At 50.5% G+C, this 25,034-nt stretch overlaps 2 protein-coding genes and 1 pseudogene across 3 annotated transcripts; 2 read left to right on the forward strand and 1 right to left on the reverse strand.

Moving 5' to 3' along the window:
* Positions 1-3,973: 3,973 nt before the first annotated feature.
* Adm2 (adrenomedullin 2) lies at positions 3,974-7,309 on the forward strand. The gene is made up of 3 exons (XM_004642424.2): positions 3,974-4,169; positions 4,276-4,398; positions 4,930-7,309. Exons 2-3 carry the CDS (start codon positions 4,283-4,285, stop codon positions 5,234-5,236), a joined length of 423 nt encoding a protein of 140 aa, XP_004642481.1. The 5' UTR covers positions 3,974-4,169; positions 4,276-4,282; the 3' UTR covers positions 5,237-7,309.
* A 5,767-nt stretch (positions 7,310-13,076) lies between these two features.
* On the forward strand, positions 13,077-15,409 carry Miox (myo-inositol oxygenase). 2 transcript variants are annotated; one of them, XM_004642425.2, is made up of 10 exons: positions 13,077-13,151; positions 13,576-13,656; positions 13,779-13,859; positions 14,004-14,166; positions 14,346-14,413; positions 14,512-14,621; positions 14,695-14,762; positions 14,843-14,892; positions 14,971-15,083; positions 15,168-15,409. In XM_004642425.2, exons 1-10 carry the CDS (start codon positions 13,137-13,139, stop codon positions 15,274-15,276), a joined length of 858 nt encoding a protein of 285 aa, XP_004642482.1. In that variant the 5' UTR covers positions 13,077-13,136; the 3' UTR covers positions 15,277-15,409. The 2 variants fall into 2 exon arrangements, with proteins under 2 accessions (XP_004642482.1, XP_023558348.1); XM_023702580.1 differs by lacking the exon at positions 13,077-13,151 and having other exon boundaries at positions 13,575-13,656; positions 13,783-13,859.
* A 5,206-nt stretch (positions 15,410-20,615) lies between these two features.
* Positions 20,616-23,198, reverse strand: LOC101567297 (annotated as a pseudogene).
* Between the last annotated feature and the right edge of the window lie 1,836 nt (positions 23,199-25,034).

Genomic DNA, 25,034 nt, shown 5'->3' on the forward strand with positions numbered 1-25,034 from the left:
GAGAGAGAGAGAGAGAGAGAGAGAGAGAGAGAGAGAGAGAGAGAATATTAGGGCTGGCCAGACAGTCAGAAGACTAAAGCGCCTGCTTAGGCAGACGCAGTGACCAGGGTTCGATCCCTGGCCCCGGGGGTGCACTGAAACACGACTAAGACTGGGCATGGTGGCACACGCCTAGAATCCCAGCACTTGGGAGGCTGAAGACAGGAGGATTACTATGAGTCCAATCTGTGTAGTAAGACCCTGTAGACCCTGTACTAAAATACATTAAAAAAATAAAAAATAAAAACTAGCCATGTATAATCCTGACCATCCACATTCTCCAGTCCTGCACCTACCATACAGGACATAGTGACTGACAGTGACACTGTAGCCCCAGCCTAGGATAGAAGACCCACACACACACATATGCCCACCCTGCAGATCTGATCAGCTGTCTTCTGTAGTCACCTCAATCCTTTGACTTCCTTTTCCATGTCTCAAGGTTTCTCAGTCACTCTTCCTTCCCAGAGGAAACAGATGCATCAGATGGCAGAACTATGTCCCATCACCAAGACACAAGCCTGCCTATCTCATACCCAACCTCCTACAGTTACTATGGAAATAGGCCCATCCAAGCTGGGTATATTGGCATACACCTGTAATTCCAGCACTTGGGAGGCTGAGACAGAAGGATTACCCTGAGCTCAAAGCCAGTCTGGGCTACATAGCGAGACCACTTCACAAAACCTGTCCTCTTGCACACCTCCTAGCCTTTGCAATCAGTGTCCCCACCACACTCAGTTTCTCTCTCTGGGATCCTTACCATCAGGCTCGAACTTTACTCTCTAACACATTCAGGGACTCCTGTGATGTGGCTACCACCCTTCGAGCTCCAAGCAGACCTCTGTAAAATATTCCACAGTGTCACCAGTACCACACAGCTCTCCTGAGCAGAGTCCTGGCTCCCTTACTGATCTCTGGCCTACTTTCCCCTGTTTCTCTAATCATGTTATGGTGGGTAGCCCAGCAGCCCCAGAAGCAGCTTCTCCAACTAAGGGAAATGAATAAGGCACTTGGGACTTCCCTTGAAGGGCACACGTAGACAGTTGTATACAGCAAGTGCCAAAAATGTACCATTCAGGGTGCTTTAGGGCCCTGGAGTGAACCACTAACCCAGGTACCATGGGCAAGGTAGGGGAAGCCAGGTGGAAGCCTGAGGACGAAAGGATAGACCCCGGCCACCCCATGGGCTTTTGGAGAGATGGGCCCTGAGCTCATGGAGGCAGTGACTGTTATGTGGTGTCAGGGTCTAAACCAAAGAGCACAGGGCTCCTGCCCACAGTCTCACTGAGGCTCACCTTTCCTGATGAAGATGGAGATTTTAGTTTAGGTTTCTTTATTGGTGTGGTGTTTAGAAAGGATCCTGGCAGCAGCACAGGGACAGACTGAGGTGGAGAGGGGCTGCTGCTGAGAGGTGGCTGAGTGCAGGCTCAGTTCTGCACTGGATCCTTTTTTTTTCTTGAATTTTTTTTTATTGGTACATTTTATATATACATAGTGATAGCATTCATCATAGGGGAATTGTACTTTGCTTCAAACAATAGTTTTAAGCATTTTTTTAAAGATTTAAAATTTCTGAATTTAGTTCAACTTATAATACCCCATTTCCAAGAAAAATGAACCTTTTGCAAAGACATTTAAATAAAATTATACCAAGACGCACAAAAATGAAATTGTCCAAAACTTCTTGTAAAGAAAAAAATCATTAAAGCATATACATAAAAATATTAGCTATGGAAGAACAAAATTAAATGGCATCTTATTCCACATTAGAAAGAAAAAAAAAAGGACCAAGGGTGTAAGAAACTAGATTAATTAAAGGACTGAAAGAAAAGATCTGTCCTCTTTGAATTTTATATTTAGCAAACACACCTTTGAAAACTAAAAGTAAGATTTTCTAGTTATACAAACTTGAAATATTTTAATACCTCCAGATGTAGCATATAAGAAATAACAAACAGCATAATTCAAAAGGCAAGAGAAGTTGTAGTATGCTCCTGGATGAACAATAAAGAGCTCTCAATATGATAGTTATGCAGGACTATATAAAAGATATATTAGATGAACCTTATTTAAAGGTCATTGCAGATTTCTATGAAACAGTACCAATCTTATGTTGGGTTATACACGTATTTTTTTTCCATATATGTGTGTGTGTATGTGTGTATAAAAGACAGGGAAGAAGTAATATAAAGTCAACAGGAAATGGAAACATACTTTTTAAAGTTTCTAATACTAGAAGAAGATACCATACAATGTCTTTTAAATAAATTATAAGTCAAAGATATAGTATAAATCTTAGAACAAAAATTAAAATTAAGCAATATTCAGAAAATTAAATACTAATTAATTAAAAATTAAATGTTTCAAAACAATTGAACTAAGAAAAAGTTTTTATGATAGCAAAGAAGTACTAAGAGTAAAACATAAGATAAATACTGGAATGGCAAGTAAATGACCAGCACTTCTAACCGTTTGAGGATAGGATATCGCACCAAGTTCTAGTGTGTTGTGGACATGCATAATGACCGTGACAGTTACTGGTGGCTAGGCGTCACTTGTGGGACTGAGCTACAGCTATTTCTTTGAAATCCACCCTGTGGACTCAGGTGGAATCATGACCCAGAGGGTGGAAGAGAAGTCCTTTGTAGAGTGTCTGCACTGGATCCTTGACTTGCCCTTTGCTGCTTCCTTTTCAGAGCTGAAGGGCTGGGCTGTCCTTAGCCACCAGCCTAATGCTGCATTCTCTCTGGACCATGCTTACTGTAGCTCCTAAACCCTCTCTGTCCCTGAGGCCTCAAGTCCATGCTCTCACTGGCCTTGTCTTCAGTCCTGGACCCACAAAGCTAGAGACTGACCCCACAGACACCGCTTCCTGGATACTCCAGGAAGTGGACAGGCCAGCCACAGTGGGTCCAAACCATACCCTCTTCCTGCTCCCCAGCAGCTCCCCACACCTTCCAACAGTAGGGCTGGGCCAGAACAGGGTGGGGGGCCTGTGCACGCCCTCCTCTGCTCACAGCACACACTTCTGCCAGCCGCCCAGCACCTGCCTATCTGCCCCACGTTCACCTGCCTTCACAGCCACCATCCCACTCTCCTGACACAAATGAGACCATTCTTGCCCTCAACAGGTAGAAATAAATAAACAGGTGAGAATCAGCTGATGCTTCCCACCCTCCTGCGAGTTCTGACCTCAACACTCATCAGCCTATTCATGCGGCAAATGTTTACAGAGCAGGACCCACAGGGGGCCAGGTCTCAGACTAGCCCAAAAGAGGGTGCAAGGCTGTCAGAAGTGCGTCTGGAGGGACAAGGAGATGAGGGGTCCCTCTCAGAGTAACAAGCAGAGGACGATCACAAAAGACCATGGCTGCAAGTTTTGTGGACATGGTGGCATGCTGTGAGTTTGCTGCAACAGGGGATTCTTGCTCTTGAAAAGACTGGAAGTCGCCTAATTTCAACAGAGAGCTAAGTAGACCACAGAACATGAATGCTGAAGCGCAACCAACCGTAAGAATTCGGGTCCCTCCGTGCGGCAGCTTACGACACGTTGCGCTTGGATGTGTTACACTCCCGGAATACGCACACCCACATACAGAGAGAGGTCAAGAACCCACTCCCTCCAGAGTGGAGAGGGACCCGCGAGCCGCGAGAGCCTCAGCTGGCAAGGCGAGGGTTTCGCTTTGTACTCTGGCAAACTTCCTACAAAACTCTCGGGGTACTTTGATAAGCAGGGCTGTAGGGGCTTGGAGAGGGCTGGAAAAATCATCGTGGGGAACTGAGCAGCTCTCACGCTGGGGTCGCTCCATCCCCACGTGACGTGGCTGATGGGGTGGCCCTGGCCCCCAGCCTTCTGCCCCGCCGGGCTCCAGGACTGTGTCCCCGCCAGAAGGCGCCAGGAGTGCGGTCGCGCGCTGCGGAGAGGTCCCGCCCCGTAGCCCAGCTCCGCCTCCTGCTTCGACGTCTATTTAGCACCAGGGGTGCCACCTCGGGCCCCCTGCGGCCCCCTGACCGACCTCGAAGGTTGAAGGCACAGAGGAGGCCCCGACCCGCCCGCCAGCTCCAACAGGCACGCCGCGCCCGCCCCGGGACGGAAACGGACCCCCGCCGCGCCGCGAGGGACGCAGGTACCGAGCCCCTGCCCAGACCTCACGGGGCTCTCGGGGTGCGGGCAGAGGGCCCCCGGCCTACGCCGCCTCTCCCTGCCCGCCCGCCTCTCCGCCCCCTTCGCAGCCCCACCATGGCCCGCCTGCTGACCGTCGCTGTCGCCCTCGGTTGCATCAGCCTCTTGCACCTGCAGCTCCCAGGCGCGTGCTCCGGCAGCCTGCGTGGGAGCCCTCTGCCGGCGCGGCCCAGGTGAGGGCCCCACCCCCGCCCTTACCGACCCCTGGCCCGGCAGACCTGTGTCGCTCCCTGTAGCCCACCTCCCCTGGGAACCTATTGCTAGGCTCATCTCCAAGCCAGGGCCACCCCCACCCCTGCCTGAGCAGCAAGAGGCCTCTCTTCCTTTGCCTCCCCCACTTCTAGAGACCCTCCCAACCAAAGGGTCCCTCAGGGAAGGGGAGGGGGGACACTCCCAGGCGGGACAAGGGAAGGGCTGAGGAGTCACTAAACTCTGAGCGGTGACCCACGGAATCACCGTGCCCTGGTGCCCTTTGCCCAGGGAGGTGCTGTTCTCAGGGCATGTGACCCCGGCTCAGACAGAGGGTGGGCTTGCCTGGCTTCAGCAGGCTGGGGGGGGGGGCTTGGGCTTCCCCTGGTCCTGTGCCAGTCCACTCAGAAGTAGCTGGTTTTCCCCTACCTAAACTCTCAGCCTGGATGAGGAGCAGGCAGTGAGCAGGCCCTGGAAGGCCCAGCACTGGGTTTAGGTCTCCCTCCCTTCTACAGGAAGCCTCCTATTCGGACGCCCAGTGGCCTGCTGCCCCGACACTCTCACCTACCCGCCCAGCCACAGAAAGCAGTCAGCCTAGCCCTTGCTAAGGGCCGGGCTGTCCGGGATGGTGGCCGACGACATCCAAGCTCCCGGCAGCACTCAGGCCTCCGGAGACCCCACGCCCAGCTCATGCGGGTGGGCTGTGTGCTGGGCACCTGCCAGGTGCAGAAACTCAGCCACCGTCTGTGGCAGCTGGTAGGGCCGGCTGGCCAGCGAGACTCAGCTCCTATGGATCCCAGTAGCCCCCACAGCTATGGCTGACATGGGCCCTGGACACCCTTTGGGTCCCAGCCCAACTGGAACAAGGCACCCTTGATCCCAGACTTGTGGTAGAGCTCCTACCTGGTTGGTCCCCAAAGCTGCAGTCAGCACCTGGCCCTGCAGCAGCTGTGCCCATGTGGCTCTGGACACGTAAACCCATACAGGTGTGCAGCCCCAGCTGGTGCCCACACAGTGTCTGCATAACAGGGGGCTGAGTATCCCAGAACTCTGTACACTCCGGGGACAGGTGCTGGACAGAGGTGGCTGACAGCACCTTGCACCAAAAGGGCTTCAGAGGGGACAGAACTGCTTAAGTTCAAGTGCAGAAGTCAGGGTCCTGGACACATGGGCCCTCTGAGCAAGCATGTGAGGCTAAGACGTCAGCTTGACCTGCTGTGGGCCGGCCTGGGGGGTGCGCTTCCCAGTGGGTGTCGCTTGCCTCCTCATTGCCCTTCCCTGGGCCCAGGACCCCTCCCTGCCTCTGGCCTGAGACACAATGGCACTGTTCCCCAGGACTGGCTGAGGGACAGGGATATGAAGGATCTCTGCAGCTCCCACTGCCAACCCTGGAGCTCAGACGGAGGATGCAGTGGAGACCCCTCTGGGTCCCCTGTGGGTAATCAGGGAGGTGGCACAGGGGTCAGGGCTGCTGCTGAGCCAGTCTGGGCCAACACAAGCCAAAGACTCCCCTCCTCCCCCTGAGGTGGGTGAGTGTATGTTTGCCATGACCCCCTACCCAAACAGAAGAGAAAAGGCCCCAGGAAGACAATACCACCTCAAGGGGAGTTGGGGGCAGCCAAGGAAGGGTGGGGCTCCAAAGGCAACCTGTGTGGACAGCCATGGAACCATGAGTGGGGATAACAGAGGCTAGGCTGGCTCACTCCTCTGTACCTTGCCGTGAGCCAGGCAGGGGACTGACCTTGGGCATCAACAATGAGAAGCACAGCGGAGGAACTGAGTGCTGGGTGCATGCCTGTCCCCAGTGGGCCTCTGCATGTGTTCCTTATGTCACTGTCATCCCTAGCTACTGGCCAGCAGAGTCCAGGTTCAAAGGCCTGTGGATCACTTAGCAGGTGCTCACAGTACTGAATTTCTAAGTGCTTGCCAGCATCACTCTGTTAGCTGCCCTGGCGGAGGGATCTTTCTACCTGAGCCACCAGTGGTCAGGGATGTGCCCCAGTTAGTGCAACTCAGCCTCCAAGTGGGGTCCCTGGCAGGCTGCCTCTTGGGACTGCCCCTCTGGGCTCCCGTCCTGTGCTTCTTCTGGCAACTCAAAGCCCACCTGGCCAGGTGACTGACCTTCCCTGCGTTAGGCTGTGGGACTGAGCAGCAGCACAGTGAGACAAGCAGATTTCTGCACCAAGTTCAGGGGGCCGCAAGGGCTCTGCATGGGGCGGGGGGCAGCAACTGAGTGAGGCTGGGTCCCCGAGAGGCCTGCAGTCCAGCCTTAGGTCACGTGCCCTATGGTCACTGAAGACTGCTGTGGAGGTAGGCGGCAGTGGTGACCAGGAGCAAAGACAGAAAGGAGTCCAGGGCAGCCGGGCAGAAGCAGGAGCTCAGAGGAGACTCCATGCCCAGCTGAGGCACCCTACTGGGGGCAGAGTCCAGCCACACACTTGCTTCTGAGCACACAGTGTTCCCCTCTCAGGAACAACCCATCCTGAGTCCTCCAGCCCAGACTGCGGGATGGCCTGCAGGTCCCCAGAATTCAACCCACCAGTGCTCTCAGCCAAGGTCCCCAAGTCTTGCGCCTTTCCCTGAAGCGGCGCCTGCTGTCCCATGCCATCACAGCCACGGCTTTGCATCTGGTGTGACGCCAGCCCTGCAGCACACTGCGCTGCCACAGCATGTCCCCTCTTGGCATTCAGGAGGCACAGCGTCTGAAGCCTCCCTAGCCTCACCTTCCCACTGCCCTTCTCACACCACTGGGCACATCCTGCTGGCCCCTTCTCAAAACCCCTCCAGGAACTGGCCCTTCTCCTGACTGGGCACCATCTGACTTTTGTTGTTTTTGAGTCACAGTCTTGCTATGCAGTCTAGGCTGGCCTTAAAATCACAGTGATCCTCCAGCCTCAGCCTCCCAAATGCTGGGAGGCTGGGTGTGTGCTGCCATACCTAGCGGCACCACATGGTCTGTATGCAATAGCTGTAGGCTCCTGGAGCTCATCACCCACACCTCTGCATTCCCACAGGCACAGACAGAAGGATGGAACAGGTGGCAGCTTGCGAGCTTCAGTGGGGAGGGGTCAGCAAGGCCCCCCAGTTTGCCTCATACAGCTGCATGAGGAACCTGTTGCACACAGGGTCAACTGTAGGCTTCTTGCCCAGACCTCTGACCCTTGTGGTCCACCCTGTTGGGCTCTCCACTCTGCCCCTTTCTGCGACATGGTCGCTCCCCAGGCAGGCACAGCTGTCCACCTGGTTCCTGCTATGTCCTTAGCACCAGCCGACCACATGGCTCTGTTGCCTGAGTCCTGGTCAGGGGTGGCTGGCACACGGAGGCCCTCAACACTCTCCTGTTTCCCCCAGCCTCCTCAGGACTAGGTCTCACCTTGCCCCGGCCTTGCTAGGCCTGCCTAGCCCTAGCCCAGCATGAGTGCCAATCTTCCCACTCTGTATCTGGCCCTTCCCACCACAGGAACCCCGTTAGGGACTCAGCGCCCTCCTACCGTTGGTGCCACAGCCATGGACCCTCGTTCTGCTCATCGGTCATCAATCTCCAGCCATCTTAGTTGTATCTAGTCACCTCACTGCCCTACTGCAAAGCAACAGTCTTCAATAAAGTTTTCCTTGCCATTTTAACAAGCATCAGGATAATTGTCTTTCCCTCTGCCTTCCTCTTTTTTCCCCCTGCCCTTTGGTACAGGGAATCAAACTCATGACCTCACGCTTGCCAGGCAGATGCTGTGCCGCTGAGCAATATACCCTGCCCCTCGCTTCCTCTTCCTTTTTCTGCTTGGTACTATTACAGAAGTCAGTGAGACAGGAGTTAGGATTCTATTAGGCAGTAAGGACAGTGGCCCCAGAATGGAGCTGGGAAGCCCAAAATGGAATGTGCTGAGTCACCACCCTGCAGGATCTTGCAGAAACATCTGCTGGGTGCCCGGGGGTGCATGGGACCTCCTGGAGTTTGATCAGGGAGCCCACTATCACAAAGGCACATGGGCCCTCCTTGGGCACTGTGTGCACATCACGCAGATTGGACGATAGAAAATATATAGGGCATAATCGCTCCTGTTGGGTAGAGATTATATTGTTTACAAACAACCCGAACTCCTTTCTGAGCCCTTTAAAAGCCCACAGACAGAGCCCTCTTCCAGCTAGTAGGAGCTTTACTTTCTTGCATTTATGTCTTTTTTAAAAAAAGACCTTACCAGCTGCAGCTCCATTCTTCATCACCATGGGATCTGACTCCAGCGTTGCAGCAACATATTTGGGGCCTAATCTGGGATCGAAAGAGGAGGCAAGTAAAGTCAATTCTTTCTTACACACTTTGCAGCTTTATGCTCAAAACCATATTGGGACCCTGTCGACCAATTAAAAGTGATGAGCATCTCACCAACCTTGAGGTCTTGGGCAGGTTTCACTGCTGTGGGCTGAGCTGATCCCTATCCCAGCTCAAGTTTCCTTTCCAGTTGGTGCTAGTGAGGGAGCGACCTTTGCCCTCGGTGCTCTTGGCTCCTCAGAGCTCCTGACCCTTGGGCATGCTGTTCTTTAACTCCCCACAGGCGTTAGGTTTTTTGTTTGGTACAAAGGACTGAACTCAGGACCTTGTGCTTGCCAGATAGGTGCTTATGCGGCTGAGCCATCTTACAGGCGTTACATGTAATGAATTGCCTCTCTCCACCATGACTCCTTTTCTTAGTGGGCCTGGAGTAAGAAAGACCCCAGACCTTGTCTCATTTTAAATGTCTGGTTGCATTCTTGCAGGCACAGGTGGGCCAGTTAAAGCCATAAGAGCATCTGCACCTCTCTCTCTCTCTCTCTCTCTCTCTCTCTCTCTCTCTCTCTCTCCTGTCTTTTTGAGACAGGGTCTTGCTATGCAGTTCAGGCTGCCTTGAGCTCACTTTGTAGCCAGGCTGGTCTTGAACTTGCAACGATCCTCCTGCCTCAGCCCCCTAAGTGTTGGGATTACAGGCCTGTGCCACCATGCTTGGCTAAATCCACTGTTTCTAAGACTCCTGTAAAAGAATAACTTCATCATGGGACAGAGCACGGTAGTCTCCACCAGGCTCAAGACAACTCCCATGTACCTGCTAGGTTATGTTTTATGTTTGTATAACAAAAAAAAAAAAAAAAGAAGAAGAAGAAGAAGAGTCAGGTGGGACTTGGTGGCACACACCTATAATCCCAGCACTCGGGAGGCTGAGGCAGGAGGACTACTGTGAATTCAAGGCCAATCTAAACTGCATTGTGAAACCCTATCTCAAAAAGACAGAAAAAAAAAAAAAAAGAAAAGAAAAGAACAAGTGCCCTTGGCATATAATCCTCTCCTGTACCCTAAAGTTTTGCCCTGCTTGCTGCTGAGTCTGAGGGTCTTGCCTGCAGTCGTTTGTCTCCCTTTAGGGTCATGTTCTTCCTGTCTCAGTCTCCTTCCACTACTCCTACCAGCTAAATTACTCTCCAGCCTCCTGAATATCACACAAAATAGTGCTTTTTTTTTTTTTTTTTTAAAACCAGGAATCAAACTCAGGACCTTGTGCTTGCCAGGCAGGTGCCATGCCCAGTCATAAGCTGGGACTTCTGGATAAAGACTGTGGCTCCATTTCTGAGGTCAATGGGAAAAAAAGCTTTTGAATAGTATGAGGCCTGCACTGAGTCCTAGTAAATAACAAAATTGGGCTTAACTCCTCTCTAGGGACCCAGAGAAGGGAACAAGCCTTCCTGGCAACCTTCGAGGAGTTAACAAGAGCCCACTGGGCCAGTCTTGGCTGGCTGATAAATTTACTTCAGTTTTTCAAAATTAATTAAGTAGTTTATTTATTTATTTGGCGCGAGGTCTCACTACGCAGCTCAGACTCATAGCGATCTCTCAGCCTTTCCAATGCTGGGATGACAGGCACCCCCACCACCTGGTTTCATGGCATGCAGTACTGGGGATCGAACCTGGGTCCTTGAGTTTGCCAGGCAGGCACATAGGCCACTGCCTGATTTCCCCAGCCCTGGGCCTTGTACTTAATGAGACAAGACATTACCTCATCTCCAGGTTTTCTTCTTTCATTCTCATTACCCCAAACATTGCACAGCAAGACCCCTTCAATCACACCTTTAAAGACCCTCCTCTGTGCATAGGCCGCTAGTTTTCTAGAGCTAGACCTTCTTCCATAGGTCCATGGTGACCATCCACCTCTAAACTTGCCAGGCTATAGGGCAAGACCATCACTGTCACTGTCACAAAAACCAGCCTCTGTTTTCCCTGTGGAAAATTTTTATACCATACTCTACCTTTTTCATAGAGGAAAAGATATACTATTGCTAGTACCCTCCCTGATTTCTGATTCTTTAAGGAATCCACTTTCCAAATGTGTAGATTCATCTCTTATCTGGACTCCTGCCTAAAGTAGTTCCTCAGGGCGAGGGATATAACTCAGTGGTGCGGCCTGTGCCTGGCAAGTGCGAGGTCCTGAGTTTGATTCCCTGTGCCCCCAAAAAGTAAATAAATAAACACGTAAATAAATAAACAATAATCTCTCGGCCGGTCTAGTTCAGCAGCTCCCTGCCTAAGTCCCCGTGAAGAGCGGCTTGGGCCCTTACAGGACCTCTCATGCCAGAGTTGCTGCTCCTCCATGTTCTTGCCCTGTTCACTCAGTCTCCTTCTTCATTTTGTTTCCTCTTGCCAAAAGCCTATTAAGTGGTCCTGTGAATAAAACCCACCACAGAGAGATCTCATCGGACTCCTATTGCAGGCCATCAGACCAGCCCTCTGCAGGATGCCCCTGTACAGCTCAAACAGCTAAGCAGTCATTGCCCCCTTTCCCTACCGACAGTTATTAGGGTCATCACGTCTTCTGTGGGGGGAAATGGAACAAAAATCAGTGAGACAGGGGCCAGCCAGATAGCTCCGCAGATTAAAGTGCCTGCTCAGGCAGATGCGGGGGCAGGGGGCTCGATCTGGAGCCTGTGGTTCTGGCCAGTCCCCAGGGCACCCTGAGACTGCCAAATGAGACTGGGTGTGGTGGCGCATGCCTATGATCCCAGTGCTTGGGAGGCTGAAAAGCAGGAGGATCACTATGAATCTGATCTGTGTAGTGAGACCCTGTACTAAATACATTAAAAGTAAATATATAAATAAAGTAATAAAAGTCAATGAGGCAAGAGTTAAGACTCTGCTGAATATGGTGGCCCACACCTATAATCCCAGCACTCAGGAGGCTAAAGCAGGAGGATTGCTGTGAGTTCCAGGCCAGCCTGGGCTACAAAGTGAGTTCAAGGTCAGCCTCAATTGCATAGTGAAACCTGTCTCAAAAAGACAAAAAAAAAAAAAAAAAAAAAAAAAAAAGTTAGGGTTCTATTAGATGATAAGGAAATTGATTCCAAAATACTCAGAAAATCCAAAATATTGTCTACTGAGTCACAGCCCTCAATAGATCTTACACAAACATCTTCCAGGTGTCCTTCAGCTGTCTAGGATCTCTGCAAAACATGATCAGGCAGGCTGTTGACTCAAGGGCAAAAATGGACCCTGTATGGGCACTGTGCCAACACTCTATAAACAAATGTCATCTCCTGTAGGATAGAGATTATATTACTTACATAACAGCCCAAGCTCCCTTCTAAATCTCTTAAACACCGCTGGGCATGGTGGTGCAGCCCTGTAATCCAGCACTCAGGAGGCTGAGGCAGGTGGGTTGTTGCGAGCTCATCATCAGCCCGGGCTACAAAGGGGGAGCCTATCTCAAAAGGCTAAAATAAAATAGGGGGTGGAGAGATAGGTCAGTAGAATAGGTGCCTGTCTGGCAAACCCAAGGTTCTGAGTTCAATCCCTGATACTGCAAAAATAAATAAATATTAAATTAAATTAAACTCTTAAAAACATCTAGACAACTGCATATGGTGGTACACACCTAATCCCAGCATTAGGGAGGCTGACACAGGAGAATGCTAGAGGCCAGCTTTAGCTACACAGTGAGACCTTGCCTCAAAAGCAAAACGAAGGTTTCCCGGGCCTCCTGCTCAGAAGCCCCCCGGCTAGTGGGAGCGCTGCTTCTGTGTCTTTATACCGGTTAAATGGGTTCCCTTATTCCCTACTTCCTGTGCCGGCTTCATTCTTTGTCACCATGAGACCCCACCTCAGGGTTCTGATGAGAGCACTGGGGTTGAACCCCTGGCTTTGCACACACTAGGAAAGTGCTACGCTCAGCCCACCCTGAGGGCTTGGCTGGCACCACATGTGGTGCTGGGGATCTAACCGCGGTCCCCTGTGCCTGCCTGAGCAGGCTGCCGAGCCATCTTGCTAGCCCAGAATCGCTTTTCCTTAATGAGCCCTACCCCCAGTTCCTAGGTGCCCACGGACAAGTCACTGCTTTCCGAGAAATGTGTGTGATGCACTGTGACACAGGGTGAGGTCTCTCCAGGAGCTTGCTGCAAGCGTGGAAGTGGGCACAGCAGGGGCAGACAGGCTTTTGCAGAGCAGGCTGGGTAGGCACGATGATCCAGTCATTCCCCCCTGGAGGACAGGGAGGCTGGGGTCAGGGCGAGGGAGCTGGGGCCACTCTTGTGCTGACACATTAGTTTGCCAAATCCAGTGAAGGATGGGTGGTCACTCATTACCAAGGCCTGAGGCCAAGGGCCTGGTGGAATCGGTCACTTATGTAACCTGTGGGCATATATATGCTTACCTGGGCCAACAGGATTCCCATCCTCCTGCCAGCCTTGCCACTAAACACTGCTGCCTCCCAGGATGAAGGTGGCTGTGGTGAGTACCCTCGGCTGCTGGGAAGTAGCTCTCTAGACCAGTGCTCCCTGTGGGAAGACAGCTACACCACCCTCTCACAGGGAGCTCCTGTTGGCCCTCTGTGTCCAGGACAAAGGGCTCTCTGCTTCCTGTTGGGGGCCAGGCCCTGGCCCCAGCCTCCTCCTAGAGACAGCTTCCAGCACCAGCTGTCACCGGCATCTGCCATCTCAAGCAGGGCCTGGCAGACACCACATGGCAGATGAAGACAGACAAGGATGCCACAGTGACAGCTCCACAGACTCGCTGGCCAGGCCAGAGTTGGGATGGTCTGTGGCGGGGCTGTGCCCTCAGTGGCCCCCCAGCCTCCACACCCTATAAGGATACTCTTGCTTCCTGGGGCAGCTGGCATGATAGTGAAAGGGGTCAAATCTGCCCTCCCCACCAGGGCCCGGACCCCTCCCTGATCTACCGACCTGATGTGGACCCAGAGATGGCCAAAGACAAGGGCAACTTCCGGAACTACACTGTGAGCACCTCACCCCTCCTACAGCTCTAGGGATCCTTGGGAAGCCCTCTCTGACACTGGATCTTGTCCTGGAGAGGGAGGTGGTAGCCCTTGTGTGGCCCAGCTGACTGTCTGATTTGTAGTCAGGCCCCCTTCTGGACCGAGTCTTCAACACCTACAAGCTCATGCACACATACCAGACAGTGGACTACGTCAGGAAGAAGGTAGCATTTCCCCGTGTCCATCCAAACTCAGTCGTGTGCCTAGCAGGGGTCAGAGAGGCTTCTGTAGGTGGATCTGCCCTGTACCCCTTGGTAGGCCCTATGTTGCTCACCCCGGGAGGAGCTGACCTCTCCCTTTCCATCCAGCACGCCCAGTTTGGGGGCTTCTCCTGCAAAAAAATGACTATCATGGCGGCTATGGACATGCTGAACAACCTGGTGGATGAGTCAGATCCAGATGTGGATTTTCCCAATTCCTTCCATGCCTTCCAGACAGCAGAGGGCATCCGGAAGGCCCATCCTGACAAGGGTCTGTTCCCCAGCCGTGGTGGGCTGCACTGCCTCTGCCCTAGAAGGGAAAGGTTGAGGGGAAGGCCTCTGCCAGGAGATGCCTCTGAGGGGCACAGCCCGGGGCCCCTTCTCACTCTCGGTCCAGGGCTCCTTTCTCAGCCCCCCTGTCCTGCAGCCTCCCCTGTCTCTCTCTTACAGACTGGTTCCACCTCGTAGGGCTCCTGCACGACCTGGGTAAGGTCCTGGCTCTGTGGGGGGAGCCCCAGGTAAGAGCTGGAGGTGGGCTGGGGGCATATTCAGCTGTTTTCCAGACTCCATAGGGGACATGCCAGCACCCTCTGCACACAACTGCTTCCCTCCCCAGTGGGCTGTTGTTGGAGATACCTTCCCCGTCGGCTGCCGCCCACAGGCCTCAGTGGTCTTCTGTGACTCCACGTTTCAGGACAACCCTGACCTCCGGGATCCCCGATACAGGTGCCCCCTGCCCCATGGTAGGTCACCCTCCCCCCATATCACCTCTCCCCCTCTCACTCATCTCTTGCTATAGCACAGAATTCGGCATGTACCAGCCCCACTGTGGGCTGGAGAACGTCCTCATGTCCTGGGGCCATGATGGTGAGACCACGGGGCTGGGGGGCAGCAGGGCTGGTCAGGGCTACTCTCCAGCGGCCTGTGCTGACACCCCTGTCCTGCAGAGTACCTGTACCAGATGATGAAGTTCAACAAAGTTTCCCTGCCCAAGGAGGTAGGTGTGTGTGGGCAGCCCCGCCCTGCTGTGCTGTCCCCTGGGCCAGGCAGCTGAACTGGCAGGTGTGGTCTGCAGGCCTTCTACATGATCCGATTCCACTCCTTCTACCCATGGCACACGGGGGGCGACTACCGGCAACTGTGCAGCCAGCAGGACTTGGACATGCTGCCCTGGGTGCAGGAGTTCAAGTAGGGCTTCCCAAGGACCCGGCGGTGGGGGACAGTGACAAACAGGGATGCTATTGTGAGGCTCACTGTCCCTGAACCCTGCAGCAAGTTTGACCTCTACACCAAGTGCCCTGACCTGCCAGATGTGGACAAGCTTCGGCCCTACTACCAGGCTCTGGTTGACAAGTTCTGCCCCGGGGTCCTGAGCTGGTGACCCAGCACTGTACTAGCTCCACAGGGACAACGACCCCACCATGGCTTTGCTGGAAATTCCACATACCCACTCCCAGGCCCCTTCCTCCATGGCCATTTGCACCCTTCCTTGCAGTAAATACCCTGACACAATGTGTGGGTGTCTCTTCTCTATGGCAGCAGGCATAGCTCTAACAAAGGGACGTTGCCACCCTAAGCGTTGCTTGACCGCTTGGCTTCTGTGTTCCAGAGCTTGAGAGACCAATGGCCCAACTTGTCCCCACATCCTAGAAATGGCAACAAAACAGGCTGGACGTGCATCCCTCCAATCCCAGCTCTCTGGGAGACTGAGGCAGGCGGATCCTGGCACAGCATGTAGTATCGGGGATTGAATCTGGGTCCTTGTGCTTGCCAGGCAGGCACTTAGACCACAGAGCTATTTTCCTGACTGAATCCCTGAGCTTGAGATTAGCCTAGGGAATCCAGCAAGACCTCACCTCACAGAGAGAGACAGAGAGACAGAGAGAGACAGAGAGACAGAGACAGAGAGAGACAGAGACAGAGAGAGAGACAGAGAGAGAGAGAGAGACAGAGACAGAGACAGAGAGAGAGACAGAGAGAGAGAGAGAGACAGAGACAGAGACAGAGAGAGAGAGACAGAGAGAGACAGAGAGAGAGAGACAGAGACGGAAACAGAGACAAATAGCTAACAGACATTTGGGCTGGAGGGAGACAGACAGACAGACAGGGACAAATAACTAACACATAAAAAAAACACTCAATACCACGAATCAGCAGAAAATTGCAAACTAAAAGCACAGAGTGCCACCGCTCATTCTTTAGAGTAGCTGTTGTTAAAAAAGACGGAAGAAAAAATAAATAAATAAAAAAGATAAAAGAGAGCTGGGGGAAGAGACACGCACCAGCAGTCCCAGGACTTGAGAGGCACAGGCAGGAGGATCGCTGCGAGGCTGAGGCCAACCAATGTCACAGAGTGAGTTCAAGGCCAGCCTGAGCTGCCCAGCAAGACTCTATATCAAGAAAACCAAAACAAAAGAGAATGCTGACCTGACGGTAGAAGTGTGGAGAAAGGGAATTTTTCATAGTCAATGGAAATGTAATTGGTATCATGGAAAATAGTATGGTATTTGGTCAAAAAATTACAAATACTCCTACTATGTGCTTCAGCCATCCCTCCTCAGGGTGTGCCCTGGCTCAGGGGTGTCACACCACATGCACACATGTTTCGGGCCTATCCAACAGTCCAGGTGGTTTTCCTGTAGTAAGACTCTTCACTCACATGCAGAGATGCCTTTCCCAGTAACATCGTCCCACAGTTCGAGGGCACAATGTTGCCGCCTTTCCGGCCTCCCTAGAGGCTGCCCCGGCCTCCAAGGACCCTGGCTCCCTTGAGTGGGAAATCATATTTCAAAGTCCCACCCAGGGGCTGAAGACTACATTGATTACTTTTGTTTTTTTCAGTGTGGGCAATAGTGCCCAGGACTCATGCATGCTAGGCGAGTGCTTTGTCCCCAGCCCCCAGCTGATGACCCTCTGCATGTCCACTGCCACCTCTGATCCCTGGGGTGGCCACTGGACTTCGCTGCATTGCCTTTGCTTCCCCCACTTCCCAAGAGCCTCTCCCGAGGCTGCCACCCCAGAGAGGCGCCTCTTCCCGCTTGCCCTGTGCTGAGCTTCGGCAGCAGCTCCTGGTGCCTGCTCATTTCCACACAGGGCTGGGAGGCCAGAGCTATTTTCAGGGTGCTCTGAGCAGCTGTCTGCCTTCTTCACAGAGCCAGTGTTCACTCTAACAACAAGATAGCTGGGACAGAGCGGTTGTCCGGGCCATGCTCTCCAGAGTTCAGGATTATGGCTATTTGTCACTGTGCCCAGGGCTTTCTTAGCAATTTTCAAGCACATAGTGCATATTAACCTTTTTGTCTTTGTGAAGAAGTGAAAATTAATATTGTTAAATCTCCCTTCTTTGTGGGGTGATGTGCAGCTGTCGTTCAGCTTCTCAGGAGGCTGAGTCAGGAGGATCAGGTCAGCACATGAGCTCTGGATTAGCCTGGGCAGCAAGGCCTGTCTCACAGCAGCAACAGTAAAATCCAAACCAAAGCAAATCAAACTGCACCCTTTAGCGTGGGTCATTTTAGGCCCTTTGTGCCACGATGGACAGGGTCGATTTGGCTGCAGGAGACCTCCGCGGCCCATTGGCCAGGGTTCCTGGCAGCCAGCAGCACCCTCTGCCGACTGGATGGATGCAAGGGCTTAGACCCTTCTGAAGAGAGCTCGGGAGGTGCCGAGTTGCAGCTGGAGCCTGGATGGAGGGACGCCTCACGTCGCCTTCCTGGCTGGCCAGTGCGTGGTTGGTGTCCTTCCTGGTGATTAACCTCATAGTTTGGTGCATGAAGTGTGGAAGCCAAAGACTTGGAGGGGCTGTCAGGGGAGCCTTCCAGGCCTCACAAAGCTCCAGTGGGATGTGGCACTCTGCCCATGTTGTGGGGAGGGGAACTGAAGTCAGAAAGTCTGACTCAGGGCTGGAGAGAGAGCTCTGGCAAGTACGAGGTCCTGAATTCGATCCCCAGGACAAAAAAAAAAAAAAAATAAAAAATAAAAAATAAAAAATAAATGAGACTCACAGGGATTCCAGGGACCCTAACTACCAGTGCAGAATACCAGTGCGTCCTCCTCATGAGTCTGAGGAGTGCAGCTGGCTGCCTTCCTTCCTGCCTTTCAGAAGCCCCAGAGGCAGGGTGACCAGGAAGTGGTTCTGGAGGGGCCAGAATGCTCCTGTGGCACTCTGGGCCCTGTGAAGCAGTGTCAACCCAGTGGCCACTGTCTGGCCTGAGGCGTGGTCAGTCTCAGTAAGTTCATGTGTGGGCCGGAACACCATAAGGAATCAGCCTGAGATTTTCTAAACTACAGTTCTCGGCATTCAGTGTCACAGCCTTCATTCAGTACAAAAAGCCAACAACAGGGCCGGTGAGATAGCTCAGTGGTCTAAGGTGCCTGCTGAGGCAAGCTTAGGCAGGCACAGGGGACAGTGGTTTGACCCCCAGCACCACATGCCGCTCCAGCTCCGCCCTCAGGGCAGGCTGAGCCAGCCAAAAATAAATAAATAAAATAAAATAAAATAAAATAAAATAAAAAAGCCAACAACTTGACAATTATTAGAAAAAGATTATATTTTGAGGACCAGGGATCTAGCTCAGCAGCACAAGCACCTGGCTGGTAATTGCAAGGTCCTGAGTTTGAGTACCAGTACTCCCAGCTCTTAGGAGGCTATAAACAGGCAGATCACTATGAGTCCCAGTACCAAAAAGAAAAAAGATTATATTTTAGAAGAATTCACTATATAAAATGACAGAATTCCAAAATCAAATTACATGAAAATATACATTGCAATTTCTTTGTACAATAGCTGAAGAAAAATCTGTAGTGTAGAAGAATTGAGGCAAAGGACTATGAAGGACCAGGAAGGGTGTGAGGGCAAATAGCTTTTTTTGTTGTTTGTTTGTTTAGGGTGGCCTTGAACTCACTTTGTAGCTGGCCTCAAATTTGTGGTGAACCTCCTGCCTCAGTCTCCCAAGTGCTGGGATTACAGGCATGCACCAGCATCTTGAATTGCAAACCCAGAAGTAGAAAGCCAGTAGCTATGCATGGTTTTTAAACCTTCCTTAATATTGCGCAACTGGCTGGGTGTGGTAGAGCATGCCTACAATCCTCAGAGACAAGGTTCTGAGTTCAATCCCTAATACCAAACAAAGAAGGTAGAAAAGTTTAGTTGATGAAAGGAGTTTAATGAAGCCTCAGTGGTTCATTACTAACTTTTTATTTTTTATTTATTTTTTGTTTTTTATGTACTTGGTTGTTACAGAGTCTCACTACACAGCTAGGACTCATGGTGATCCTTCTGCTTTCAGCCTCCCCAGCGCTGGGATTACAGGCCTGCGCCACTATACCAGGACTCTAGCCAGCTAAGCCCACTGTGGGGGCAGGGCTGGTGCTAATGTGGTGGCTGCCGGGGGTCTAATTGCAGCCCCTGCACTTGCTTAAGTTTGCCTAAGCAGGCACTTTAGGGTCCACTGAGCTAGCTTGACAGCCCCAGCTTCAGTGGTTTATTTATTTATTTATTTATTTATTTATTGTGTGTGTGTGTGTGTGTGTGTGTGTGTGGCCAGTTCAGCCCACCAGGGGGCGGGGCTGGCTGGCATGTGGTGCTGGGGGATCAAACCGTGGTCCCTGTGCTTTGCCAAGCTTGTTCCATGTAGGTGCTTTAGACCACTGAGCCATCTCGCCAGCCCGCTTCAGTGGTTTAAAGGATGTTAAGTTAAAACTTTTAATCCTAATTGCTTTTCATCTGAGATGCTTTAAGGAGTCTTTTAAAACTAATAACAAACAAACAAAAACTCATAAAAAACAATGAATAAGGGCCGGGGAGATGGCTCAATGGAATAAGCGCTTCCCTGGCAAGCGCAAGGGCCTGAGTTCAAGTCCCTGGTTCCGCAAAAAAAAAAAAAAAAAAAAAAAGAAAAAGAAAAAAAAAGAATAAAGAAAGAAAACCTGATAAAATCTTTTAGAATTTATGATTTTTAAAAATTCTTTTATTTATTTGGTATGAGATTTCACTACACCACCCCATGATTCTTTTTTTTTTTACCTCATGATTCTTATTTCACTACCAGAAATAATTACCTGGTACAGTGTGTGTGTGTGTGAATATACATGAATAGTGTATAAATATGACCCAGATCATGTTGTGGTATGTACAGGTATGTTTACATTTCTTCCTGAAGGTTAGAACAGTTTATAAGAATTGAAAATGCAGGGGCCAGGGAGCTAGCTTGGCGGCTAAGTGCCTGCCTGGCGGCTAAGTGCCTGCCTGGCAAGCCTAAGGGTCAGGGTTTGATTCCCAGTACCGCATGCCCTGCCAACCCCAGGATCCCAAGTGTGCCCTGGCAGCCACTGAAAGTGGGCATGGTGGGTCATGCCCGTAAGCCCTGGGCTGGGGAGACCGAGGCGGGAGGGTCACTCCAAGTCCGAGCTGCGTAGCAAGATCCTGTACTAAATAAATAGCCTCCTGTCAGCATGGATGACTGGCATGATTCACTACAGCCCTGCTGCAGCCAGCATTTGCCAGCCTGTTACAGTAGAAGTCCAGGGCTGGGGAGATAGCTCGGATAGCTCGGTAGAATAAGCGCCTTCCTGGCAAGCACACGGTCCTGAGTTCAATCCCCGGTACTGAAAAAAAAGATAAACAGAAGTCCAGCAATGGGTGGGTAGAGTATAGGAAAACAGTGCCATGTTTCTAAGTTAGAGACCTTAAAATAAGTGAAGTTTCTAGCTGCAGAATAAATGTCACTCAAAAGCAGTTTCTTGGCTTTTTTTTTTTTTTTAATATTGCCGGCAACTTTCTTTTAAATGCTCCATTTTTGTCTTCCCTCTACACCTTCGCAGAATCCACACTAGCAGGTGAGTCTATTAAGATCCAACAGCATCAAAGGACACTAATGGTGATGCTTCCACCATGTGGCTGGGACCAGAGTTCCTCTGCGTTTTCATGACCATATTTATTCTCACCACATCCCTGAAGCACAGCATGCACACACCACCATTTTTATCAACACTGGGGTACCAGATTTCTGTAATGAATTTCATTTAGGAGGCTGGAAGGGGTAATCTTTTGGGAAAGTGAGATGAGCTCTAAAATCACCACTGTTACAGGGAGACCTTTCTGGTCCTTGTCTCAGTTTGAGAAGATTACATTCATAATTCCATGGATAAGTTATTGGAATTCCGTTGAGTTAATTCCAATCTACCACATCCAGTACAACCCATGGTGAGAATAAAGACACTGAAACATATTTATATTTATAGTTATGGGGAGCCGAGGGGTCCCAAGTCCAGCCATGATGATGGCTACCAGGAATAAAGGTCTCGACTCTGGGCCAAACCCACCCGGGTTTTATTCAGTGGTGGAGGAGTGGCTTGAGGATGAACAACTGGGAATTGCAGGAAGTGGGGGAGTGCTATGAGCTGGTTTAGGTGGAGGACTCATTTACCTCTGTCATATGCAGAGAAAAGGATACTCAGAAAAAGTACTTTGCATTATAATTTTGAGATAGTAGCTAATGTTCTGGGGTCCAGTGCTTTAGCTCTGATGTGTAATCTATTTTTTTTTTTTTTTTTTTGCGGAACCGGGGATTGAACTCAGATCCTTGTGTTTGCATCAAGTGCTTATCCTACTGAGCCATCTCCCTGGCCCCTCTGATGAGTAATCTTTCAAGCCCCAGGAAGGCATAGCCTGTATCTCAAGGTTCCATCCCAGTGATAGTGTGGAACACTGGCTCTTTGTCCTGTCTGGACCCAGCTCATATTAAAGAGCTGCAGGTGTGGGTTATCAGGGAAACATGGCACCTCGGCTAGACCAATATGCATTGCCTAAAGCCAGTTGAAGGGATAAGGAAAAATACTAGCCAGCTCTGTACATAATGGAAATAGGGTCAGACACAGCCAAAATGTAGACAACTGCTCTTCTTTCAAGGAGAGTCACTTAGGTGGTTCTCTACACACCATCATGAAGTACAGCTAGAGGATCAATAATGACTTCCCAATGGTAGAGATGACTGTCATCTATTAAACCTGCTGAGAAGCCTTCCACTGGATTTTTGCTGAGTTATACCAGCTGTTCTCGCCAACTGGAGCTCTGTTATCCTCCCTGCCAAGGGCTGGGGTGGCACTGGTGTTTTGAAGGGCTGGGATAAGCTCCGGGGGTGGCTAGAGCTGGGTGTGCTGAGGAATCTGGGTCTGTGACCACAGTACAGAAGATGAAGGAGGCCAGGCTGGGGCAGCAGGAGTGACGTCTCGCTGCTGGTGCAAATCTGCTAGCTTCTGCTTTTCTCACTGGGATAGGAACATTCAAGATGAAAGGCATTTTGCTGTATTTGCATGCTTACTTGCATGTATGTGTGTGAGGCAAGGTCTCCACCACATAGCTCAGGCTGGCCTTGAACTCCAGGAAAGCCTCCTGCCTCAGCCTGGGATGACAGGTGTGTGCCAGCACACCTGACTTCTCCTTCTCCTTCCTCTTCCCCTTTTCCCTTTTCTCTTTCTCTTCTTCCTCCACCTTCTTCTTTGCTTGAAAAGATTGTTAGGTCAAAAGACTGAAGGCTTAGCAAATAAATTCCCATTTATAAAGCAGTGTAAATATTTTAGCCATTTTAAAATACACAAATGGACACTTCTGGCATTAGTGCTAAAACCTATTAGAAATAAATAGGAGAAAATGAAAACTTACAGGGGACTTAATGTGAAGCTAACGACAGTAACCAGAATATTCTACAGCTTTAAAACAATCCTTATCAAAGCCCCAGCTCAGCCCCAAGTCTGGCATGGCAGAGTAGCTCCTTGACAAGCAGACCCCAGGGGACAGTGGCCACGAGAGCTAAGCTCCCCAAGACCCAGGGTAACTTCCTGGTCACCACGGCTGTGCATGTGTGTTGGCGTTACCTTTACTTTTTCTAAAAATTATACTAGACCATCTACCAAAGATCTTTTATTCTTTCTTTCTTTTGTGGTACTGGGAATCAAACTCGCTTATACCACTGAGCTATCTCCCAGACTCTCTTTAATTCTTTCAGATAAAGAACTTTGGTACCGCCCAAAGCAAAACCCAAAACTTTCAGGTCCCAAAATGAGTGAAAGATAACTTAAATCATATATTGGGTAGATTACTATCTAGAACTGCTACAACTCAACTATAAAAATAAATAAATAAATAAATTCTGCTGTAGCAACCATTGAAGAACAGTAGCCATGGCCCTCTGCTATCCCATGGCCATGGGCCTCAACAAGGGCCACAAGGTGACTAAGAATGTGAATAAACCCAGGCACAGCCGCTGTCACAGAGGCCTCATCAAATACCAAGTTCATGCAGGACATGATTGGGGAGGTGTGTGGCTTCGCCCCCTGTGAGTGGTGAGCCATGGAGCTGCTCAAGGTCTCCAAGGACAAAAACGCCATCTGTGCCAAGCGGAAGCATGAGGAGCTGAGCAACGCGCTGGCCACCATAAGGAAGACAGCTGCCAAGGACTGAGCCCCCCTGGAATAAATCTTTGCAGAGGGGGCTGGGGAGATAGCTCAGTAGAATAGGTGCCTGCCTGGCAAGCACAAGGGCCTGAGTTCAATTCCTGGTTCCACAATAAATAAATAATAAATAAAATAAAGCTTTGCAGAAAATTTAAAAAAGTGAGCCACCCAATTAAAACATGGAAAAAGTAGACTTTTTTTTTTTTTCCAAAGAAGACACAAATAGTCAATAAGCACATGAAAAGATGCTCATGACTTTTCACGAGGGAAATGCATTTATTGAAACTATCATGAGATGCTTCACACAACCATCAGGAAGGCTGTTACCGAAGGAAGCAGGTGTTGTGGGGGCATGGTACAGGGACAGGGCGTATGGGACAGGACTGGAACCTCTGCACCTTGCTGGAGAGAATGCACAGTGGAGCAGCTGCTGTGGGAGGCAGCTAGGCGGCTCCTCAAGGAGCCACCAAGGGATCACTTCAACCTTGCAGGCCCACTCCTCTATCCACCACAGGAGCAGAACGCAGGGCTTGGACAGATGTTTGTACCCCTGTGCTCATGGCAGGATTATTCCCTATCATCAGGAAAAGTGGGGAAAACTCAAAAGTTCATTGAGAGAGAAACAGAATGAAAGGGATGGACATGATGCCAAGTGAGAAAAACCAGATGCAAAAGGATATGTTTATTAGGATAAAAATAATAATCAGAAAGTAGAAAGTAGAGCGCCAAGGGCTGAGTTCTGTTTAGGATGATGGAAAAGTTTTGGAAATAGGTAGTGGTAATGGCTGCACAACAGTGTGGGTATACATTATGTCACAGAACTATGCACTTAGAAATAGTTAAAATTAGCTGTGTGCAGCGGTGCATGGCTGTAATTGTCGTCTCAGCTACTGGGAAGGCTGACAGGCAGATCACAAGTTGAAGGCTGAACAATTTAACAACAAAATCTCCCAAACAAACAAACAGGTCTTGCTCAACAAAAAGGGCTTAGGATGTATGTCGGTATGCACATTTTGCTACAAATATCAATTAAAAAGAAATTGACAAAATTGTATTTATAAAGGAGTTAAGGGGGAAATAAAAAAAAGGAGTTAAAATATTGATGGTACTTAAAGTTGGTAAATGGAATTAAAGGTCTCTTTAGAGTTTCCAGATTTAAAAGAGAAAAAACAAAAAGTCATGCACCCCAAATCCTGTGTACCTGAGCATTTGCCCCAAGTGTTCACACAGCTACCTGCTCAGTAAAAGGTGGAACAACCCAGATAGCCCCCCAAGGACAAGTGAATAAACATGTGGTCCATCCATACAATGGTGCAAAGAATGAGGTACTGAGCCCGGTGGAGCGGCACTTGCCTGTAATACCAGTTATTTGGGAGGCTGAGGCAAGTTTGAGGCCAGCCTAGTCAGTTTTTGTGATTGTTTCATTAAATAATAATAAAGAGCTGGGATGCAGCTCAGCACTAAGGCCCTGGACTCAGTTCCCGGAAGCCTGCCCTCCCCCAACCCACTAAAAGCCTGATGTATGTTACCAAGTGGCTGTAGCTTTGTGGAAGCCCCCATGGGCAGCTCTCCTTGAAGGAGGAGCAGTTGTTCACTTCGGCTGAGCCTGACCCTATTTCCATGTGTGACATATACAGAGCTGGCTAGGTTTTTCTTATCCTTTCAATTGGCTTTCAGCAATGTATATGG

Source organism: Octodon degus, unplaced genomic scaffold (assembly GCF_000260255.1).
Source record: "Octodon degus isolate 3935 unplaced genomic scaffold, OctDeg1.0 scaffold00153, whole genome shotgun sequence".
Classification (NCBI taxonomy): domain Eukaryota; kingdom Metazoa; phylum Chordata; class Mammalia; order Rodentia; family Octodontidae; genus Octodon; species Octodon degus.

Coding starts and splice junctions, on each gene's coding strand:
- Adm2 (XM_004642424.2), top strand. CDS start 4,283: ATGGCCCGCCTGCTGACCGTCGCTGTCGCCCTCGGTTGCATCAGCCTC. Junction 4,399..4,929: donor CCTCTGCCGGCGCGGCCCAG/GTGAGGGCCCCA, acceptor TCCCTTCTACAG/GAAGCCTCCTATTCGGACGC.
- Miox (XM_004642425.2), top strand. Junction 13,860..14,003: donor TGGACTACGTCAGGAAGAAG/GTAGCATTTCCC, acceptor CTTTCCATCCAG/CACGCCCAGTTTGGGGGCTT. Junction 15,084..15,167: donor CCCTGGGTGCAGGAGTTCAA/GTAGGGCTTCCC, acceptor TGAACCCTGCAG/CAAGTTTGACCTCTACACCA.